Below are 24,561 nucleotides of genomic sequence, written 5' to 3'. Positions count from 1 at the left end.
CATTCACGTAATGAACGCCTATACCAAGTTTGAACATTCTACCTCTAGAGGGACCACAATCCCAAAACGCGATTTTTCGTACAATCAAGGGCCATAATTCAGGAAGTGACGATCTGATATGTGTGAATATCGAAAGGAACCAAGATCTTTGGGTTATAAACTTGTATTTCAAGTATCATCGAAATTGTGGCCTCTAGAATGTCCACAACCGTGTTATACCTTATATTTACAAGGGGCGGCCATTTTGTCTGGCAGTTTTGGTCCAGTTTTCACGAAATTCGCATTCAACCATCATTAGGGTGTAACGGTGATATATTCAAACGTTTCATTTAAATCGGATAAAAATTGTTAACTCTAGCGGGATCACAAGCTAAAAACACGGTTTTTCATACACTCAAGGGCCATAATTCAGGAAGTTATGATCTGATATGCACAAATATCGAAAGGAACCGAGATCTTTGGGTTATAAACATATAATTCAAGTTACATCAAAATCACCTGTCAAACCTTGTGGCTTTTCTTTTGGTCCTCCCGTTTCCTCCCACTGCTAAAAACCCCTACTGCAAGCGAATTATTGAATAAAAAATTGAAAAATGTTAGTTCCGAAATGACCTAGTTTGTGTTGAGTGGATGTTAAACCCCATCGCTCTCTAAGACAAGAAATCCTCATTTTATCAACATCTTAGCCTCGATTGTCACTGATAAAGTTTTTTAACGACAATATGCGTAAGTTTCCTCTTGTCAGTGGTGCAGGACCAGGACGGAGGGCCTGGCAAGGAGTAGGCCTTAGTGCTGCTGTCCAGGCAAAATTTCCCTCTTCAGTCGGAGCAAAACAGTAGGATGTTAAACCTCACTTCATTTTGTTAGGATAATAATAGTCTTGATTATCCATTTTTACGGTTAATCATTAACGACGTTTAAGCACTGGAAAATCAGACCCATTAGATGGGATGCTCGATTGTTAGTGACCATTGGGATAAAAACGGGACATAATTAAACACTACAAATAAATTTCAACTGTCATGAATTGTTGTAATATTTCTTATGCAGTCTACGCATAAGTTGTAGCCCGACCCCCCTCCCCACCCCACCAACCTCCTCTCACTCGCTTGTCACTATTTTGGGGATTAAGAGAAATCAATTCCGGAACATTCAATCGAGATTGACAAAACAAGCCAAAAGTCAGGCTGATGTCCATGACTTAATTCCGATCCCAGAATGAACATACATTCTACCTCTATTAGAAGCAGGCTTATTGTGTTTTAAATTTTGTGACAGACGAACTCATTTCGAAAAGTTGGGGACAATTATTAATGCCTGAACAATAGAATAATGTTGTCCACTACTCCACTACTATTGTTTTCAGGCTTATTTATAAAACTATTTTCGATATACATTTAATCACTGAGAACCAAGCTCACATTTTGCTATAAAGTAATTAAAGATGTATTTCAGTTTTCGAGTGGATGTTAAACCCCACCTCTCTGTCTCTCTCTTTATAATCCCATTACATAATAAGAGTAAAAAGAAACAGAATTCCACTTAGTTTGGAAAAGGTTCACTATCCATATGCAGAAAAAATCCAGATATTGTCAGTCATCAACATCATTATATATTATTTATTTCACAGGATTGATGTTTCATTTATTTCTGCCTTTTCCTTGATAACTCTGTTTTTTGTTGCCACTGAATTTAGATGATTTGTTAGATTTATTAAACTTATTCGATTTTGTTTTATTTTTGAAGTGTGGCTGTCCTTTCTTAGCACTGTTTCTTTTGTTTGCTGATTTTTGGGGTTGTTCTTTTTCATCAGAAGTAGCACCTGGTTCATCAGGTATTCCAAATGGAATGTCTTCAACTTTTGAAGCAGCTGAAAATATCAACAACAATTAGTAAGTAGCAATAGTTGGAGTTGAAGACTGGTGTTATCAATGAATTACAGAATATTTGGTCCCATTACCACTTGAGTCAGTTGTATCGAAATTCCACCTCTTTAACATTGATTTGACAACAGGTGCTATTACTTTTCAGATCACCAGTAAGCCTCTTATTAACCTAGAGAGTGTTTATAAATAAATCGCCAAATTAAACTAATTGCCCTTTGGTGCTCAACGGTCAATTCAAAGCATTGTTCTGATATTCCTTGTTGGATCAACATCGAAACACCTAAAGGAGTAAACTAAAGGTCATTTGACTGAAAAACCATTAATACTATGGTTTTAACTCTCAAAATTTTGTTCAGTCCACCTGGATTCACATAAATGGAATGTGGATCAATGTCTACAAGGTAGGAAAATTATTTTTCCCCAACAGCAGCATTATCATCTACTGGGGGTTCATCATGGCTCACGCTAAGATTCAAATCTTGGGCATTCTCGTTATAACTGCTCAAGTACTGTAACTGCTAATCTAATCACAAATTAATTCATTGATTAATTTCATCATTATAAAATACAGGCATTTTTCTTTTTTACATAATGCAGATACAGTATGTAATAGTAAGGAGAAACGGATCTTGTGAGCTATAAAACAACTACCAAATAAATTTAGTAATCTTACCATCTCCAGGAATTTTATCTGAAATTTTCTTCAGTTTACAAATAAAGAAACCATCTAAATTATGTGTGTGAGGATAGAATCGTTTGGTTAATTTTAAACTTGGATGAAAACGATGTTGTCGAAAACTGGAGAAAAAACAAACCCAACAAATATTAAATGTGCATAATTACATATTTTAAAGCAATTTATATTTGGGAATATGATATGTTGTCAAGTACAATAAAAATGAAATGAAATGAAATGGGGTTTAACGTCCTACTGTTCTGCTCCGAACTGGGCTAATGAAGACAGGCATACGCCATACAGTGTGCTATGAGGGAAATTTTGACTGGACAGCGGCACTACGGCCTACTCTTATATCGAATTCCAACTGTCAAGGGATCTTTTACGTGCACGGCAATGTGTACTCGGGACCTCGGTTTTTCGTCCCAACCGATCGACTAGACAGCTGTCCTCCGTCCTGCATCACTGACAAGGGGGAACCACGCCGGAAAATCGGGATTAACTTTCTTGGCCAATGCAGGGATCGAACACCAGCGTCTTAAATGTTTATGATATGAAATATAACTTTGCAACTGAGTGTAAAAACAAGTGAGTAGAATCATTTCATAAAGTTTTTGTCTCATGTAATTAGTCCAGTTGGTGAGTAGCTACTTTCACTTTAGTTAATCTTTAGCCTATATTATAAACGTAGATTGTCTTTGTTATGTTTGTATCACTTCATATCTATTAATATAGGAACTAAACAGTAGATCAAAACTTAATATTCATCTTATATTTAACTTACTTGACAAAGCCATCTACACCAAAGTCTAAACCTGTAGGAACAATTTTAACATTTCTTTTCTTTAGAGCATAATCAATTACCCATTCATTTTCTTCTATCTATAAACAATAAAATAACTAATATTGACTGGAAGTGCTAGTGAGACGTATTGCAGTTATATGATTTTTGACGTTGAACAGTGAACCCATTTGGATCCTTCGTAGTTGTACGGTAATCTGGCATATGATCCTGCAGGTGTTGCCAGATAAATGTGCTGGTCTTGTTTAGGCATTGTTATCCATTACCGTCCACGTCTTGGCAGATGTTTAGAGGATTTTGTCTTGCATTGCTAAATAATTTGTCTGAAAATCTACTATAGCTGCACTGTATACATGAAATGAAATGGGGTTTAACGTCCTACTGTTCTGCTCCTATACTGGGCTATAATGAAGACGGGCATACGCCATACAGTGTGCTATGAGGGAAATTTTGCCCGGGCAGCGGCACTATCGCCTTCTCTTATATCTAATTCCAACTGCCAGGGGATCTTTTACGTGCATTCCAATATATACGTTTTTCGTCTCATCCGAAGGACTAGACAGCTGTCCTTGTCAGGCCCTCCGTCCTGCATCACTGACACAGGGGAACCACGCCGGAAAATCTGTATGAACTTTCTCGGCCAATGCAGGAATCGAACACCCGACCTCCAGGCTAGCGAGCCAGCGTCTTACCCACTTAGCCACGTGATCCCCTGCATTGTATACAAAGCATATTATCAATATTATACAATATTTATAAATATATAACTTACTGAAACAGAACAAGTACAATAAACTATATATCCTCCTGTTTTAGATTTAGCTGAACAACAATCTATAGCTGATAGTAGTAAAGCTTTCTGTATAGCTGAACATTTCATAAAATCATCATGTGTCTGTTAAAAAAAAGAATCATTACAATATTCTATATCAACATGTTATCATATTAACAGTCTTTATCCTCAATGAGTATAATTATTTGTGGTAGCCATGGTGGCTTAGTGAGTAAAGAGCAGGCTCTCTAATCAGGAGGTCCAGGTCGATCCCAGTGTTGGTTGAGAAAGTTCTCTGAGCTTTTCTAGTGTGGTTTCCACTTGCCAGTAGGTGCAGTTCGGAGAGCCTGGCACACATTGGAATGCACGTAAAAGAAACCTTGACAGTTGGAATTCTAAGTCAGACTAGGCTTTAGTGTATGGCGGTATATTAGATTCAAAATTCTAACATGCTATCGTCTGATTTCTAACTTCGCTAAATTGAGCATATGGTGTCGACACCAAACAACGTCATAATAATGGTTGCTAAGTAGAAGTATCAAAATTCTAAATTTGTTCGACATTCATGCTTAACATGTAAAGCGACAATGAAGTAGACATTTTCTGTCTTATTAATAGAAATAAGATGAAACAGAATTAAAATTAAAGAAGTTAAATTATACATTGTCTTAATGTAGAAATTACATGAATAGAAGTTAGAAATTGCATGAATAGAAGTTAAAAATTAAATGAACAGAAGTTAGAAATTAGACGATAGCATGTTAGAATATTTAATCTAATATACTGCCATAGTAGTGCTGCTGTTTGGGAAAAATTGATACCACTATATGTTGTATGCCTGTCTTTGTTATTCCAGTCGGTGCAGAAAAGTAGGATATTAAACACCATTTCGTAAATGTTTGATCACATGGATTTAACAACATTAATCACATACAGTTCTTGTTAAAATTTCAAAACAGATTAAGTGAGAGAGGAGAGAGCAATGGGATTTAACGTTTACTTGACACAAACTACGTCATTTTGGGACTAACATATGGTTCAATTTTATTTCAATAATTCAATTGCGCGTAGGGTCTTTAGCAGCGGGAGGAAAATGGAGGACCCGGAGAAAACCCACGAGGTTGGACAGATAACCTTACTCCTTGTCACGTACAACCGGGGAATCGAAACCACGCCAGTTGACTCAATGACAGACCTTATGATACAGCGTGCACGCGCTAACCATTCGGCCATCCAATCTCCTGACAGATTAAATATTACCTGACCTTTTGATAGGCATTTAGTGTAACTGAATACATTAACACAAGGTACAATTTTATGGATGGTTCACAAGTATATTTCATTAGTGTTGCATATTCTGTATACATTTACAGCGTTACTAATTGTTTAAACATTCAAAATATCATATTTCTATATTATATTCACCTTATTAACTTTAACTTCTGGATCTTTAGAAATAACTCCAGTACCTGTACATGGTGCATCTAATAATACTCTATCAAACCCTTTAGATAACTAAAATACATAACAATAACAATTTAATCAACATTTCTTTCCTCCACTAAAATTCATAACAATAACAAATTAATCAACATGTCTTTCCTTTAAACATGCCACCACTAAAATAAATTATATTGCCTCACTCTTAATGAAACTTCAATCAAAACAAAACCAAAATAACAGTGACTGCATAAAACTGCAATGAGGAGACAAAATATTTTTACAGAAAAGCCTTTTGGACTAAATCAAAGAGAATACTATTTGGCATTTTATGTCAACATGGTTTGATTTGCATCCTATTAAAATCTATATTTTTTTCCAAAATTTGAACTACATTCTGTTCTCTTTTTACATCTGGATTCAGATTCCTAAATCTATGAATCTGCTTTGTTATTCAGAATAGCAATAATTCAGAAGTCAGCAAAAGAGCATGTTTGTAATATGCCCGGAAACTTACCTCATGAAAACCCCTACCATCGTAAGAACAGACCACTGTATTTATTACACCCATACGATGTAAATTACCAACTACGGCTTTAGCTCGGTCAGCATTAGCATCATTAGCTACTAATAACCCAGTATTACGCATTAACGAGGCTGAAAAAAGAAACAAAGTCAACTCAGTTCTGTATATTACCTCTTCTTTAATTTAAAGAGACATTAGTGCTTTTTCGGTCTTGTTTGCAAACTAAAAATATTCAAATTAGTTTGTATGCAAAATTTACCACTGAGGAGATTGAGGAGATATAAATATTTTATGACTTGCACAACTTTTGAAATGGCTTTTAAGGAGTTTAACAAAACACTTTAATCTTAAGTAAGGTATTTTGTGTCAACGTAATTAGTTGACCGGCTTTCAGGAAACATACCAGAAGGAATCATACGTTAGTCCATTCACCTGGCTATCCAACAATATCTTAGTTGCTTTGATTTGGTAATATCCAACGCAGAAATCACATTTTCCTTGTCACAGGAACTGAGAAATAGGCTCCCGGGATAAATTTTTTTTTTTTTTTTTTTTAGTAATAACGGAAGTCTGAAAGCCTAATTACATTTATCTTCTTGTGAAAGTGATAATGTCGCTTTAAAACTTGTGATTCATTAAAGAAATACAGCTATTTCTAATTCTATGTATTGGATGTTTATACAGGAATCATCTGTCATACCTCATTAATTTTGCTTACCTATATGCGTAGTCTTACCACCAGGGGCTGAACACATGTCTAATATTTTTTCATTCTCTTGTGGTGCAAGTGCCATGACAGGTAAAAAACTGGCACCACCTTGAATCAGATAATGACCAGCTAAATATTCTGGTGTCGCTCCTAGAAATCAATAAATAAATAAAACAGGATTAAGTGAAGCAGTTTCAAAGTATGTTGTTGTTTGTAGTCCTCATTAGAAATAATGATCAATATATAGTCAGATGAACTGTCATAACTTTCAATAAGAATGTATTACATATCATGCATTTTCATACTGAAATTAAGAGCTTACCCAATGGTACTTGTGAATCATAAACTACTAAACCAACTTTAGACCATTTACCAATAGGATCTAAGTTAACACCACGATTAATTAATGACTGTAAAAATATAATACAATGTATTCAGTTTAACTTATTTAATCATTCATTTCCATTCTCAGATGTAGAAAAGAACTCGGGTATAACATCTTGCTATTCTGCACCAATCAGGCTATTGAGGACAGACACAAAAGCTATGCTTATACCCAAAAAGAAAATTTCCCTTGAGAGTTGCTTTTCAGCCTACACCTTTTTGAATTCCATCTGCCAAGAGTTGTTTTACGTGTAAGCCAATGTGTAAATGAAACCTCATTTTTTCATAACACCCGAACGACTCACTGCTTTTCCATACCAGGCCATCTATCCTGCACCAGTGACAAGTAGTGTGAACAGTCTGGAAAATCTTGAGGAACATTCCCAACTACCACCAGAATTCCTGTTTAGTGAGTGAGTGAGTGCTATAGTCACTGAGCCACTTTGCTTCCACCTCAGAATTAAATTATACTAATATAAACCACCAAAACTTAATAAATAATTATTTTGATGATCACCATCTGCAGTTCCATCACATGAAAAGAAATAGTTTCAGAATCTATTGACAAATTTTTATAACACATATCTTAACCAAACTCTACCTTGGTAACTAATATAACCCATGTCCCTTAATCTGAAGAGAACATTAAATGTATGACAAGAAAGGAATCCCACAAGAAAGGTTTAGCCTGCAAGAATTTGTGCAAAAGCATTTGACAGAACAAATCGTTTAAGTTACAGGTGACATGACAATATTACCTGTGCTAAATCTCTTCGTCGTGTTTTTAATGTATTTGTACGGATTGTAACAGGTCTCTGAACTTCATTAGCTTCCAAAAATTCTTTTATCTAAAGAAGAAACAGATAATATCTTTTGCAAACTGGCTAGAAAACAAACATTACAAATAATTACAGGAGAAAATTATCCATCATTATTAATACAACAGCTATTAATTATGAATAAGATATGATTTTGAGGTAGGATTGGAGGGATTCATGTGGTTATGAATAAAACAATTCTATACACACTTATTCATAATAGGTTTATTGACATATAAATTATCATAATTAAAGTTATAAACAATAAAATAATAGCTGATAGTGTACGTAGAACAACAGAATGATAAAAGTATTTACCTCCAGTGGAAATAAGTTCATAAATTTTCCCATCATATAATCATTATAATTATAATAAGAACATAAATCTGTTTTTAATTGTTTAACATAATCTGGTCGACTTCTAGAAAGGAAAAGTAAATAAACTCATACAAATATAATCATTTTCATGAATACAAATTATAACCATTTTCTTGAAAATTTGCATACAAGGAGTGGCCATTTTGTCAGGCTGTTTCGAACTTAAGTGTCATTAGGGTGTAACAGTGATATATTCAAACGGTTTTCAAATCAAATAAAGATTGTGACCACAAGGTAAAAACGCGATCTTTCGTACAATCAAGGGCCATAATCAGTCGTTGTTTTTTGTATTTCAGAGGAGAGCCAAAAAAAGCTCCCCTCAAGAAATTGAAAAAAATCGCTCCCCTAAATAAGCTCTCCCAGGTTCGATAAGAAGAATGATTTAGAAATAAAGGAGAGTGATTTAAAAATTAAGGAGAGTGATCTGATATTAAGGAGAGTGATTAGTTGTGTGTATGGGAAATGGTTCTGAAGATCAATAACTGCATGTAATGGGGTCATTCCTGGTTTGATAAATGATAATAAACCCCCAATGACTTTGTAAAGGAGAGCGATTTTCAATTTTAAGGGGATGGAAAAAATCCTCACCTCGGTCGCCATTCAGGGGATGGCAGGCGCTCGAGAGCGATCACTCGCCTTAAAAAACAATGACTGCATAATTCAGGAAGTTACAATCCGATGTGCAAATATCGAAAGTAATCAAGATCTTTGGGTCATAAACATGTATCGGATCAAAATTGGGACCTCTAGATGGTCCACAACCGTGATATACTATATTTTTACACTATTTTCAAACGCAACCGACATGACTGTGATATATTCAAAAGTTGTTTTTTTTTAATCGGATAATAATCGTGACCTTTAGAGGGACCACATACTAAAAACACGTTTTTTCATACAATCAGAGGTCATAATTCAGGAAGTTAGAATCTGATATGCACAAATATCGAAAGGAACCAAGATCTTTGGGTTATAAACATACATTTCAAGATTCATCAAAATTAGATAAAAATTGTGACCTTTAGATAGAGAGGGAAATATTATTCATCACATATATTTAATGTACCGGGAAGACAAGATGATGACCATCGCTATTAAAGCATTCACCGAAGTCTACTATAGAGTGAACAAGGGCCATAACTTGTATACCTGTAACAAATGTCTTATCTGAGAACCAAATTAATTTTACAATAACCTACTTTCCCTCTTCTCGTCTGTTTTTAAAATCACCCAAAACATCCATAATATCAGCTATTCTTTGGTTTAATATCGTCAAATCAGGTGCTTGGTGAGGTATATTTAAGTTAAGAATTTTACAAACTAAACATCTTATTATGCACAATTTATTATTAATTAACTACATTTGAAATACAGAGTAAAATATTCATTTTTGTCAAAGCAAAAAATTATTAAAATTAAAATCAATTAAACTGAGAGTCTAAATTCAGCAGGGACATAAATATCTAAAATTGTACTTGTTACATTGAAAATAAAATTTTCTGTGGTTGTCTCCTGAAATACAATATGTCGGATTACGCAGAGTGTCGGAATACTCAGTTTTCTCAAAACCAGAAGTATTATTATAATGCAGCTTTGAATCCCCAGAACGTTATTCCCTTTAAAAATGATAAACTTGTCTGTACATTCAAAATTGTATTACATTAATTTTTATTTCATTTAACATGCGTAGGCATTTGTATAGGTCAAGTCTGTTGTTAATTTATCTTCTTCATCGTCTTCAGTTGATCGCACACTTGTTTTTGGTGTCATGTGTTCATTGATAATCTGTCGTTCTATGTGTAGGTCGTCGTCACACGGTTGGATAGATCCATAGGGTGAACAAAATTAGGTATTCAGGTTCAATCGGCATTCACAACGAATGTTTCCAACAGGTGCTAGGAATATTTTTACGACTGTGAATTTGTGGGACAATTTGTGGGTATTCTTGAGTATTTGTCACAACTGTCTTACAAGAGATTATAAAATTATCAAAGTAATCAACAAAGACCTAAGCGAGCGAGTTTTAATCTCACTGATAATTGATTGGTGATTGCTTGTTAATCTTTTGTGACCTCACACCCACCGATTGAAGGTCGGATTATACAATGTTGATTCAATGGAAATCGTGTGACGGGACAGTTGATGGATGTCGTAATTCGCAATATTCAGAATACGGATTACTCAAATTTTTATGGGCTGAAGTAACAAGGAAATAAATCGGGACATAAAAATGATATCGGATTTCAAAGAATGTCCTAGTATTCAGATGTCGCATATGTGACAGAGTCCACTGTACTTCAATTAGGTCAAAATTATCTTTTTTAGGAAATGTATTTTCTATAAAAGGATATAATCTTTTTCAATCTCCTGTCCACTTGGTAAGACAAATTTTTCAGTATTTGCAATATTGGTTTGCAATTCTTTTTCACTTGCATCCCTTTAAAAAATAAATATATATCTACATGTATATACGTGAACCATAAATATAAGCATTATTTCGTAAATAACAAGCGGTTGCCAACCAAGATACACCCACATTTTGCAAGAGATGGATATGAGAACAAACTAAAAAAAAGAGCATTTTTCGTACCTCAGGGGCCATAATCCAGAAAGTTGTGGTCTGAAATGCGCCAATATTGACAGGGACAGATCTTTGAGATACAAAGATATATTTTAAGTTTCATCAAAATCGGATAAAAATTGTGAACTGTACATGTAGAGGGTCCACAACCTTCATGTTATATACTTTTACACAATTTCCGTACAAAGAGTGGCCATTTGGTCAGGCAGTTTAGTTTCAATTTTTCAGATAAATCGGATAAAAATTGTTGCCTCTAGAGAATCTACAAGCTAAAAAACACAATTTTTTCGTACAATCATGGGCCATAATCCAGGAAGTTATTTCCGAATATTGAAAGGAACCAAAATCTTTGGGTTATAAACATACATTTCCGTACAAAGAGTGGCCATTTGGTCAGGCAGTTTAGTTTCAATTTTTCAGATAAATCGGATAAAAATTGTTGCCTCTAGAGAATCTACAAGCTAAAAAACACAATTTTTTCGTACAATCATGGGCCATAATCCAGGAAGTTATTTCCGAATATTGAAAGGAACCAAAATCTTTGGGTTATAAAAATACATTTCCGTACAAAGAGTGGCCATTTGGTCAGGCAGTTTAGTTTCAATTTTTCAGATAAATCGGATAAAAATTGTTGCCTCTATAGAGGATCCACAACCATGATATACCATACTTTTACACTATTTGCGTATGAGGGGTGGCGATTTTGTCTGGCAGTTTTGGTTCGATTTTCAAGAAACTCAAACTCAACCGTCATTAGTGTATAATGGTGATATATTCGAACGGATTTTAAAATCGGATAAAAGTTGTAACCTCTAGAGGGACTACAAGCTAAACCAGCGGTTGCCAGGCAAGATATGCCAACATTTGTAAGAGATGGAAAGAGAATGAGCTAAAAAAAAAAGAGAGATTTTTCATACAATCAGAGGTCATAATCCAGGAAGTTATGGTCTGAAATGCGCGAATATCGAAATGAACTGAGATATTTGGGATATAAAGATATATTTTGAGTTTCATCAAAATTTCATAAATTTTGTGACCTCTAGAGGGTCCACAACCTTGATATGCCATATGTTTACACTATTTGCGTCCGGCAGTTTAGGTCCGATTTTCACGAAATTCGAACTCAACCATCATACGGTGATATATTCAAACAGTTTCGGATAAAAATTGTTACCTCTAGAGGAACCACAAGCTAAAAACGCAATTTTGTGTACAATCAAGGCCCATAATTCAGGAAGTTACAATCCGATATGCACGAATATCGACAGAAACTAAGATCTGTTGGCTATAATCATGCATTTTAAGTTTCATCAAAATCATATGAAAATTGTGACCTCTAGAGTATCCACAAGCTGAAAACATGATTTTTCGTACAATCAGGGGCCATAAGGAAGCAAGATCTTTTGGAGATAAACCTACATTTCCAGTTTCGTAAATATCAGATAAGAATTGTGACCTGTAGAGAGTCCACAAGCAAATTGTGGACGAATGTCCGGATGGACAGGAGCAACGGCATAATATGTCCACATGAAAATGTGGGCATATAAAAATGGCTACTTTTCACAAATTGAACAGTTACATGAAGTAAACGTGTTATTTTGTTTTAAGTGGTAAACTAACTTAATTTGTACACTTTATACCAGTAGTTGTCTTAGATATTTTGAGGAGAAATAGATTGATAATGAATATTATTATTTTTTTTGGGCATAGAAAGTTGAAATAATTTTCAAAATTTAACAACTCATTTAAATAAACAATTTCACATACTGGAATACATAAAAAAAAATTCACAACTCACGTTTCTTTTTTCTGTCTGTTAGCCAATTTCTTTGCGGCCTTTTCTACAGGTAACTAGAAAATGAATTAATAAACAAATAAAAGACAATTAAGTACAGAATCTGAACTGCTTAACTAAACAAACCAGTGGTTGCCAGGCAAGATACGCTCACATTTTGCAAGAGATGGACTGAGAACAAGCTAAATAAAAATGCGATTTTTTTTGGGACAATCAGAGGCCATAATCAAGCTACGGTCCAATATGCATGAATATCAAAAGGAACCGAGATTTTTTGGATATAAACACATATTTTAAGTTTCACCAAGAGGGTCCACAACTTTGGTATTACATTACATGTACATGTACATACTATTACACTGTTTGCGTACAAATAGCGGCCATTTTGTCAAGCAGTTGCAGTTCGATTTTCACGAGATTTGAACTTCATCATCATTTAGGAGATAAACACCTCCTGTTTCGCATTAAGAGGGGTGTTATTGTCCAATAGACATGTCCTGAGATCATTTGTACCCAAGACGAGTTAGCTTCTACAAGATTTTTCAAAGAGGTCAAGGGACATAACTGGCAGTTATTATCAGAAATAGTTGAAAATCTTCTTATGACCTTAAACACTGTGTATAAATTTAAAGTGAATCTTATATCAACTTTAGCCTCTAGAGTATCCACAAGATATTTCAAAGTGATCAAGGGCCATAACTTTGACAGTAATTATCTGTTTTTGTTTAAAATGACTAGGATCCTTTGTCCCATGACCTTAAATACTGTGTATAAATTTAAAGTCAACCGGATATTAACTTTACCCTCCAGAGCATCTACAAGATATTTCAAAGTGATCAAGGGACATAACAATATACGATCAATGTTGGCGTATAAAAACGTGATTTTTTGTACAATCAAGGGCCATAATCCATGAAGTTACAGTCTGATACATGCCAATTTCAAAAGAAACTGAGATCTGTGGGAGATACACCTATATTTCAAGTTTAATTAAAATCGGATAAAAATAGTGACCTGTAGAGTGTCCACAAACAAATTCTGAACAGACGGACGGACACACAGACAGGGGCGACAATATACGTCCATATGAAAGTGTGGGTGTATCAGGGTTGTAAAAATCCACTAGCCCGACGCCCGGGGCTACCAAATATAACTTATGGGCTAGTGATCTATTTAGCCGTACTAGTCCTGGGCTAGTGCCCTTTCATTGGTTTGTGACTCAAACTAGTGACGATATAGATAAATAAACTGTAAAATATCCCACATTTATTCCTCATATTCCAAGGAAAACTCAATCATAAGAATAGATTTTCTGTAGTATTTACTGTACCCCTTCTATTCATTCATAATTGACATTTCATTTCTCCATCGAGCAGGCTTTGACAGGTCATGTATAAGGTCATGTATAAACCAGTTGAAATCAGGTTGATTTAAAAACAAAAGACTCACTTATACTTTATATTAGATTAGTTCTGACATAAATATTTGAAAGCTTACCTTTGTATTTTTAAATACAAGATAATTTTGATTATTTAACATGTCGGGTATTTCCAAAGAATTTACTACACGTGTTCATTACTTTGGTAAGGTTTTCGTTGTTCACCCGAGTCACTCGAGTCGACACCAGACCGTTCGCGTTTTGAATCGAGTTGGTCACATGACTGACTCGAGTCGCATCATGTGACTAACCCGTTTACTCCCCGTTGAGCGGAGAGTAAAAGGGTTTGTCACGTGACAAAATCGTGTCCTATACGCAAAAAAGCCTGTCTCTCGATCACATACTGACGTCGTAACTGTTTTGATGTCATGTGACTACTCGGACCGTTCGGGATGTTTCACCCGGGTAAACTCGGCAATGGAGTCGACTCGAGTGACGCGAGTAAACGACGAAAACCTTACCACACACGCCATGATGAATGGTTCCAGTGACTTGTGTGTAATCAACTTTGACCCTATCGGCAAACAGCATTGCACTTGAGTGATAATATAAACAATTTTACTATCATGTCTATTTTAATATTATATCAGCACATTAAACTGATTTGTTTCATTTTGAGACTCTTTATTATAGAGTGACCAGGTAAATCAATAAGGTAAAACAATGAATTTGTCAATCAGTCGAGGCTATCTCGTGCTTTACAGTAAGTGCTAATAATAACGTAACGTATACTAATCTTTGAGCAGTTTAAAGGACGTTAATTTACCGTGATATATTATAAATGACATGTGCTATATGAAGTATTTACATATGGTCTTTAGTGAAAGAAAACATTGTTGTGGCTACCATTCCTGGTTTTGAAGGTCAGATATGATATGAAAACGAATATCGGTTTGTAGTTTTTTTTAACCGTTTCACCAGTGCAACTGAAGCGTGACCAGTTAACCGAGTAGCCGTATACATCCTTAATTATTTGGCAATCAAGTCTATGATCTTTATTAAAAACGATAGGTTGGCAGGCAACAAAACATATGCCCAAATATTGAAGATTAAATCTTGTACCTTGTCAAACTATGGACTAGTGGATATAAATGCCGGGCTAGTGTCTGACAGTAGACTACTAGCCCTGGGCTAGTGGATTAAAAAACTTTTTTACGCCCCTGTGGTGTATAATAAAAATTGTAGTCTAATTACATGTAGATACTACTGATACTTTGGAGCTCAAACTTAAAACAACGTATAAGCACAAATTGCATAACACTGTAAATGGTTATATCACAGATTATTTTTATTATCATTTCAGTTTTAATATACATTACCAAATCGTCATCGTCATCATCATCATCATCATCATCATCATCACTGCTATCATCATCAGCTCCAGTAAAGTCATCTTTCATTTTGTCGTCATCATCATCATCATCCTATTCTCAAAAAAAAGTAGATAAAGTACAAGTACTTATAAAACAAACTTTGGTAATAAAATACCTTCTACAAAGGGCTGTCGACGATCAGTATCGCAGCGCAATAGCTGTGAATCATTAATATGTCTGTCATTTTGGATATTGACATAATACAAGTTCATCATACCCTTTATTTAACCTTAAATTGCCTGAAAAGTTGAAGTCAGTTGTACTGGTAATTATAGTTCGTGTTAAACATCATTTTGAAGTTGTAATTAAACCCACTCGTTGTTCTGTTCGCGTCATGCATTCTCGTCCAAAAATCTGTTTTGCGCTTTATGGAAAAAGACAAAAATATGACTTAGATAGTTCTTCCCCTGGACTCTTCATATATTTACACTATTTGCGTACATGGGGCGGCCATTTTGTTCGGCAGTTTTGGTCCGATTTTCATGAAATTCGAACTCAATCATCATTAGGGTGTAACGGTGATATATTCAAACATTTTTTTCGTACAATCAAGGGCCATAATTCAGGAAATTACGATCCGATATGTGTGTGGGGGAGTCTTTGTTTTGCATCTAGCGACCAGCGACCATGCAACGTCTGGATATGGTTAAAGCATGAATAACTGGACGGGCCGACATCTTTTTATTTTGAAGACGGTTGGTCGGCACTGTCAGCCGACTGCTTTTGTCATGGATATCTTGTTCATGGTTCTATCAAATTCCCCTTTGAAAATATTTATATTGCCCCTATTTATATCCAAAATATATTTCATCCAGATATATAACAGTATTTCATTACCGAAAATGAAAATAAAAATGTCTACCGAGAGAAATTATTGTTGTAGGAGTGAGGTCATGCTTGCAAATATCAGCATGCTCCCAGAGTTCAGCAGAATATTATTTAACCATTTTGATCATGTGTGGAATAGATGAGTGTGTGTTCATATAGTATGCCTTTCTTACTGTCTTATTTGTCTTTATCTGATATTAACCAGTTCGACGCGGATGACGAGATATCTCGCAGAAAATTACGTTGCCGACACGCGAACTTGCGAAATTAACATATGAAAACACGCCCCTGAAAGCATTTCATTCTGATTGGCCCGAATAACTTGATTGACTTTAGCGTGTTCCCACTTTGTCTTCGAAATCAGGCACGTGCAATATATCATATAGGAAGAATAACAAAGAGTTTATTGTTCCATAAATATAGGCTATCCCAACATGTACATCAGGTCAGTTTACTAATGATAAAAAATGATGTGTCGTCTGCCAAACAGCACTGATAGTTTACTTTCATGTTGAAAGAGGTCACGGTCTTCCATTTCACAGTTCCACACGTCATGATGAATGAAACAAATCAAATGATTGTTGCTACCGGACATTAAATTTAATAAGTTTATTGAAATGTAAGATATGTTAATCTATGTTTTGCAAGACCTTCAACGCCAGTTTCATTTCATTTCATTTATATGCACAATATTTTCTGTTAATTTTTGGAGAATGTGAAGGGCCATTTTAATCTTTAGATTTCTATGTGAATGGAATTTCGAGATATGTTGTCAGTACTATAAAGTAGACCTACATATAATCACTAAGATTATTACAAGTGAATATTTATTAGGCCACACAAAATAAATGTCTTGTTTCTCGGGCAACTGACAGCTGAAACTGTAGGGAGGGAGGGCGGTTTCTTTTTTTTTTTTACTCATTGATGGTGCAAAATAAAATTTGGCTATTGCTGAAAATTGTTGGGGCGGGAGGGCGGTCTTTCTTTTTTTTTTTTTTTAAATGAGAAAGTCATTACTTGTTTACGTTTTTGCTTTCCGTTATATTCAACTTTATTGTACATACTTAAAACATAAACCCAAAATCAAGTCTACTAAAACACTGAGACTGAACACTGACTGAAAGGAAAATAATTTTCCATATTTAATTCACATAATTGAAATTGGTTTAAAATAAAATTCCATACGACTATGTAATAGCCCTCCATAAAGACAACAATATTTTAAAAAAACTAAGCCTCTTTCACCAGGTGTATCAAAAATAATAATCATGGTAAACAGTATTTAAAACTAAATCTAGTATCGCCGGTTTATTTATAATTATTTACCGAATTCCAACCAATGCATGTCACACCGTGTCATCGGTATTGGAGATTGCCGGAAATACTGTTTCTTGGGATATTCGGTGTGTTTCTCAGGATATTCGGTGTTCTATCCGGTGTTTATATTGAATGACTATTTAAATCTAACTAACAACTGGTCAGTAAAACCATCAAATCGGTAATCCAATTATTATTTTCCGGATTATCGAAACTACCGTAAATGTGCTAATAATGACCCAGATTCTAAGGTATGCATGATGACGACTATCGTCATCGTATCGTATTCTTAGCTATAATTAATTAACCTGTTCTACGGTTCATTATTTTATCAATAGGATTTTCCAAACAAGGACCGACTGAAGCCGGCAATAATGAGCCGATTACGATCGAATGATTGAAATATTGTCGCCAATGACTTTTAACACGAATCAAATTCTAGTTTATCAGGGGAGGTAATTAATATCACGTGATACAAAATGGAGGTTCTTTCGATATCAATAAAAAAAGGCAAATCTGCCAAACTTCGCCATTGTTCGGATAAAAAAGACAGCATGTTCATCTGAATCAGTTTTAATACATTTGAATAGATATACATGTATGGCGGATGTAGGTACATGCGGGATATTTTTTTTACGACTTGCTTGTCGATGTGCGGGCGGGCGTTACATATTTATTTTTTTTCATCAAGACTAATAAATAGACTGCACGCGCAACCAATTTTGCGTGCGGGCGGTGCCCGAGAAACAAGTTATTTTATTTGTGTTGCCTTATTACAGAAAAAATAAATATCAAGCCTGGGGTGGAATGATTTTTTTCTTTCTATACACGAAGTATAAACATTAAATCCTTCAAGGCATTTGGGGTAATTTTTCCCAGTTGATTAGCAGCACTGCTAATCAAAAAGTCATAAACTATTACACATACCTATGGAAGAAAAATTGCTTGAAAACCTTGAGAGAATACTCTTCAAAACATTGTCTAAATAAATCAGTAATTGTTCTTCCATAAGTATGTTACAGTTTGAGTTTTTGATTAGCAGTACTGCTAATCAACTGTGAAAAGTTACCGACAGCCCTGCTTCTACAGTCTATTCCTTATGGATGATAAGTGGATACTGTATGATCTTGTGGCATAATCCAATATCTATTATAGTCATGAGTGTGATTGGAGCGATATATGGTTCAATTCTGTTTAGTATTTACAAAGATATTATAAGCTGAACGTCGGTCAATCTATGCTACGCAGGGGACATATTGACCATTTGTTTATGTAAACTGGGGCAAATGTGACTTCTCAGTCGACAAAACATAATTTGACATTCAGTACCTGCACTATTTAATTAAGCGATGCACCTACAATTCGTGAATTCATCAAACATCTATATTGTATCACATGTGAAACATTAATGATATAGATACAATACTTTTTTGAATTATTCCACTTTAAATAGTGTACTTGTTTTGTTCTGGGCCATATGGATATTATAGTGAAATATTTGTGGATAGCTTGTTGGCATTTTACATACATTATCTGTTATTTTATCATCACTGTCAGAATTCATTTCTTCCATCTCAACATCATCATCATCTACAATATATACATTATAAACATTAAAAAACCTTATATATATCTTAGGCCAATAATTCCCTGAATATTTACTAATAAAGTTCAAATTCGAACTTGTCAAAGATTTCATGGATATAAAAGTCATATACCAAGTAGATTCTTCTGTGTTCACAAGGAATTGTGGATGTGGACAGGTGACAATACTATACACCCACCCTAAGGCCTGATTTCCATGTATACGTTTTTGCTGATGCAAATGTAATGGGACTAGTTCCATATAACTGGCGCAAAAAGACTGCAGAAATCACGATTTTAACTATACCTGTCAAAATGTAAGGCCACGTAGGTGGTGAGTTGTTGCTAGGGTCAAAAAAAGTACACGGCATAAAGTAATATTTTCTGTGGAGTAGATCCAATACTGAATACAGAAAAATCAAAATCAAAATCGTCTATTGATATCTTTTCGAATAAATGCATTTTTTCTGAAAATAACCGATAAGTTCATCGTTATCCGTCGGATTTTTCACTTCTAATTTTTGAAGATGAGCCAACACACAAATTTTGGGTCACATAATATTTCAGATGATTCATCGATGTTCTCGGAATGACATATGCATCGTATATGAAAGCACATTCACATATGTCTTGAACAATAGGCAACACTACACTGAAGGAGTTTTTGTCCGTATTCTGGATGACTCAATTCACGCTTGTATCCACCAGTCTGCCAGAGTTTTGGAAATCAGCGTGTCCGGCCCCTGAAGCTTGTTCGCTCCAGTAGCCCAGCCCATGCTGTTGTTCATTAGAAGTTGCGGCTTGTGCATTCAGGAACTGACTGATGTGATCAAACACTGCGTGCACTTTTGATGTTACCGGAATACCTAGACTTGAATACGACGCCTCGAAAGTTGATTGATGTTTCATAATCCGCGTGCAAATTCATCCCGAAGCATCGCTGTCGGACTTGCTCAAAATCGTGCAACGCGCTCAAGACTTTCTGCCCCTCCGGCCCAACATTACCATCAGCATTCATTAAGTCCTCTAATTTGTCAATATTACTCAAAAGCCGTTGAATTCCCCAGAATGCAGTTCCGGTCGTTTCAAGCTCAAAGCGTGGGCCCAGTCTTGAGCGCACAGAGAACTATCGCCAGATTCCGTTAGCACAGTGTTCGGAAGATGGGTATCATTTTCGTCATAATTGTCAATATAATGTTTCCGAATTCTTTCGAGAGTCAATCCGCATATACTCACGATGCTACCGCCTTTTTTGAAACAGACAAGACAAACTTTTTTCCTGTTTTGCTCGTGGTCCAGTGCGCTGTAAGGCATCCTGAATTGGAAAAGTGAAAGTTAGTATCAGTTGAACGGAAATTCGTCAACTGATACTAGTTTTTAGACTCGTTTGAGGAGCACAAGTGAATTAGATAGATCTGATCAGATATCTAGATATATGATATATGCGATCACCAGGCTTGGTCAGCAAGATTATTTTTCCCGGAAAATTTAAGGCGACTCAATGCGCGTGCTTGCGCGTAGGTATACTCACTCGATATCCACATGATCCTGCAGCTTCCACTTCCACGGAATTGTGGCGGGAAACGTCTATTGCTGTACAAAAAATCTTTAGCTGTGTCTCTACCTCACTTATGATGAAATATTGTAGTGTGTTGATGATTATTGCTCAAATCCGACGGATAACGATGAACTTATCGGTTATTTTCAGAAAAAATGCATTTATTCGAAAAGATATCAATAGACGATTTTGATTTTTCTGTATTCAGTAATGGATCTACTCCACAGAAAATATTACTTTATGCCGTGTACTTTTTTTTTACCCTAGCGACAACTCACCACCTATGTGAGGCACTACTAAACTAGTACCAGATATTTTGAGCTTGTGTAGGACATGTTAGAAAGATAGGTTGCAAGACAACAAAACATAAGCCCACAGAGGCTAAATCGCCCGGGCAGTCAACAAGAGTTGTCACATATTTTGACTTTTGTTAGTAATGAAACATCTATAATACACTAAAATCTGATTAAGAGTAACAACTCATTAAGTAATATCAGAAAATTATTTGAATTTGTTTGACCCATGCTAACTCTTAGTATAACTCTGGCAGTAATTATGGGAAATCGTTGAAAATCAATAGGTTTCTTCATCTGATGACCTTAAACACCGTGTATAAATCTAAAGTCAATTGGATATTAACTTTAGCCCTCTAGAGCGCCAACAAGCAATTGTGGATGCCAGACCGACGGATGACAACAATATACAACCACATTTCAAAGGGGGCGTTTAAAAACACAGTAGAGAGACAAATCTGTGCCAGACAAAATGACAGGCACAAGCAGGACTGTGTCTGATAAAGCCTAAAATTATACCTCACAATGTTTGCGACAGGCATCTTATTTTGAATCTTACTAAGTTTGTGTTGAATTAAATTCTAGAACGTTATAAATACAGAGACATAAATCGTTTCATGTAGTTTATTTACCTTGATTGTCTGAATCATCACTATCATCTTCATCACCATCAGAACCTAGAAACGGTTTCTTTTGTCGTTTGCCATTCTCTTTCTCTGGTAAATTTTTCTTCTTGCCTTTAACAACATCTTTACTTTGTGCTAACATCTGTTTTTTCTTGGCTTCTTGCTCCTTCACCATTCTTTGTCTTAATCTGTCACATAAACAATTCAAACATTTAACAAATAATTTTACAACGCAATTCATTTGAATTATTCAAATATGAAACTACTAGACTTTTGACAATAAAAAAAACAGCCGCTGCCAGGCAAATACGCCCACATTTTGCAAGAGATGGATAGAGAACAAGCTAAATAAAAAGATATTTTTATACAATCATGGGCCATAATTCAAGAAGTTACGCTCTGATATGCATGAACATCAAAAGGAACCGAGATCTTTGTGAAATAAAGTTATATTTGAAGTTTCATCAAAATCAGATCTAAAGTGTGTCCTCTAGAAGGTCAACAACCTTGATATACTATATATTTACACTATCTGTGTACGAGGGGCAGCCATTTTGTACAGCAGTTTTGGTCCAATCTTCACAAAATTCGAACTCAACCATCATTAGGGTGTAAGGGTGATAAAATATATTCATTTTTTTTTTAAATCAGATAAAAATTGTGACCTTGTTCTTACCTTTTTTTCATATGGCCACCAAGCTTCTTGCCTTTGAATGATGTTTCTAAAACAAATAATCATAAATATTGATATCTAAATACAATTCAAATCTCAACCAAGCATAACGAATGAATAATTCAACATTAAATGTGGGCCTGCACAAATGATGCTAAAGTGGCGAATAATCTGGTCAAATTACGTACATCAGATAAACTACTTTTAAAGCCCGAAACTCTTCAACTAGTCTCTTTATTGTCAGCTCTCTTTTTGTTTCCAAGCACCTGTTTTATGGAATAATGTACTGGGTACCATTTAGTTTAAGATGTTGTACATCTTTATATTCTTTTAAAAAAACAACTTAAAACACATTTATTTAATCAGGGTTTTAACTGACTCTGTATACAACTACATGTATAAAGAATATGGGGACCCTTTGGGACTAAATCTTATGAAATTGTATAGCCATTTTTAGTGAAAGTTCCTAAGTGTGAATCCATTTCGATTTAAAATGGTTCAAATATTATCCAACCTGATGCATCATTTTTGTCTCAGTCAGGATCAGTCATGAAAGGCCCAATTATTTGCATCGTAACATTTCTACTTGCATATTAGCCTTCTAAATGATGCGTTTGGCTTTTTTCGTAAAGTGTACGGTATGGGCTATTTCCGAATAGGATAATAGATGCCATTTCTCTTGGCAGGGCTTGCTAAATTGAACAATAGTGGGATCATTATCCGTTATTGGCGTTATATAAACGATTGAATTTCGTTTTGGCGACCTAAAAATAGTTTTCACTCAGATTTGAGCATACATATTTTTATAAGGCGTATTAAAGGACCAGAATAGACTTTTGGTTAATACGATGATGGTGATCTACTTTGGATAATGTGAAAAGTGAATCATGCAAACTTGCCTGTTTCTTACCAACTTCTTTTATCAAAAACTTAATGGTTTGTAAAAAGCGAGAGTGGGTTTAAAAGATGGAAAACGGGCGAAACTACATGAGTTGACTCTGAATCGAGAACCGTTACAATATATACGTCATTAGTTACAATCAACTAACTTAGAAATTAAATCGCCGAGTTTTTGCCAAAATTTTAATCTAGTTCGTAACTAGTTACTATACTTGTAACGTTAAACTCAATTGATACAGTCTAAGAATCCTTACGCAAATTCAAATAGGTTCAAACGCACAATTGTCAACACATATCGTTACAGTTTGTATTGGAATAAGTAATTCTATGACAAATAGTGAAGACTGGACCACTAAAATAGTTACCGAACAGTTTTTCTTTGTGGTTATGCGTTCTACATTTGCATAGCGATGTTTCTTGTAATGACATTTTACACCAGCCAGTTGAAATTTCGCGTAGCAGTTCAGCCAGTTGGGTTTCATCAAATCATATAATTATGCGGTAAGGCTTCACCTTTATTTCAATAGGAATTGATTTATTATATGTTAAGCTAGGTGCCGTACTGTTTTGGGTCAGTTTATGTGTAAATTAATGGAGCTATAGGCCAGTAATCTTTTTGTAGTGATTTCACTACAAAAATTGCGCAAAGGCACTCTGTAGGACGAGCCACTACTGTGGTGGCTGGAGTAAGGTGGAAGACATCAGTAGTGGAACCATTTCTAGTTTGTAACGAGTAAAGAAAATTTTTTTTACATGGCTTCATTGATAAACAAGTGAATTAATATAATATTGTCACGTGAATGTCTATTTTGGGCGACTGTTTGTTGCTCACGTCACAGTGCACGAGCGAGCCCGTGAGAGCACTTTTCTCATAAACGCTGTTTTGATCCGCGTGACAACATGCTGCTAAAACAGGTCAGTTATTATAGTCCAAATTGAAATATTAATTGAGGCTGTGGCCAGTGTGGGCCACTCTAACAGTAATAAATCAGTTTCTCAAACATAATTACCTTCGTCTTTCAGGATCTTGCATTTTGGATCCTTTTGTTTTCTCGTTCTTTTACCTGGACCACTCTTTGTTCTTTCACTGGGGTCTTTTATTCTTCCCATAATTTTATACAGAAATGTTTATTCACTGACTCCAAAACACGTGGAAAGTAAAAACAAAATTTCTACTACCGTAAATTGGTCTGTTATTAGAGGG

The 24,561-nt window shown here is 35.1% G+C and overlaps 1 protein-coding gene across 1 annotated transcript; it reads right to left on the bottom strand.

Annotated features, from left to right (window-relative positions):
- Positions 1–1,383: 1,383 nt before the first annotated feature.
- On the bottom strand, positions 1,384–24,561 carry LOC126828695 (probable 28S rRNA (cytosine-C(5))-methyltransferase). Its single transcript, XM_050558636.2, has 18 exons — positions 24,368–24,561; positions 22,461–22,506; positions 21,791–21,972; positions 19,252–19,313; positions 15,525–15,629; positions 12,771–12,823; positions 10,743–10,828; positions 9,591–9,684; positions 8,332–8,434; positions 7,954–8,043; positions 7,134–7,221; positions 6,821–6,961; positions 6,094–6,233; positions 5,562–5,651; positions 4,137–4,259; positions 3,347–3,444; positions 2,560–2,684; positions 1,384–1,870 (listed from the first exon to the last, which is right to left on the bottom strand). Exons 1-18 carry the CDS (start codon positions 24,465–24,467, stop codon positions 1,641–1,643), a joined length of 1,956 nt encoding a protein of 651 aa, XP_050414593.2. The 5' UTR covers positions 24,468–24,561; the 3' UTR covers positions 1,384–1,640.

This window comes from Patella vulgata, chromosome 7, assembly GCF_932274485.2.
Source record: "Patella vulgata chromosome 7, xgPatVulg1.2, whole genome shotgun sequence".
Classification (NCBI taxonomy): Eukaryota; Metazoa; Mollusca; class Gastropoda; family Patellidae; genus Patella; species Patella vulgata.
The sequence above is the reverse complement of the archived record's forward strand: the minus strand, read 5'-3'. Positions and strand labels throughout refer to the sequence as shown.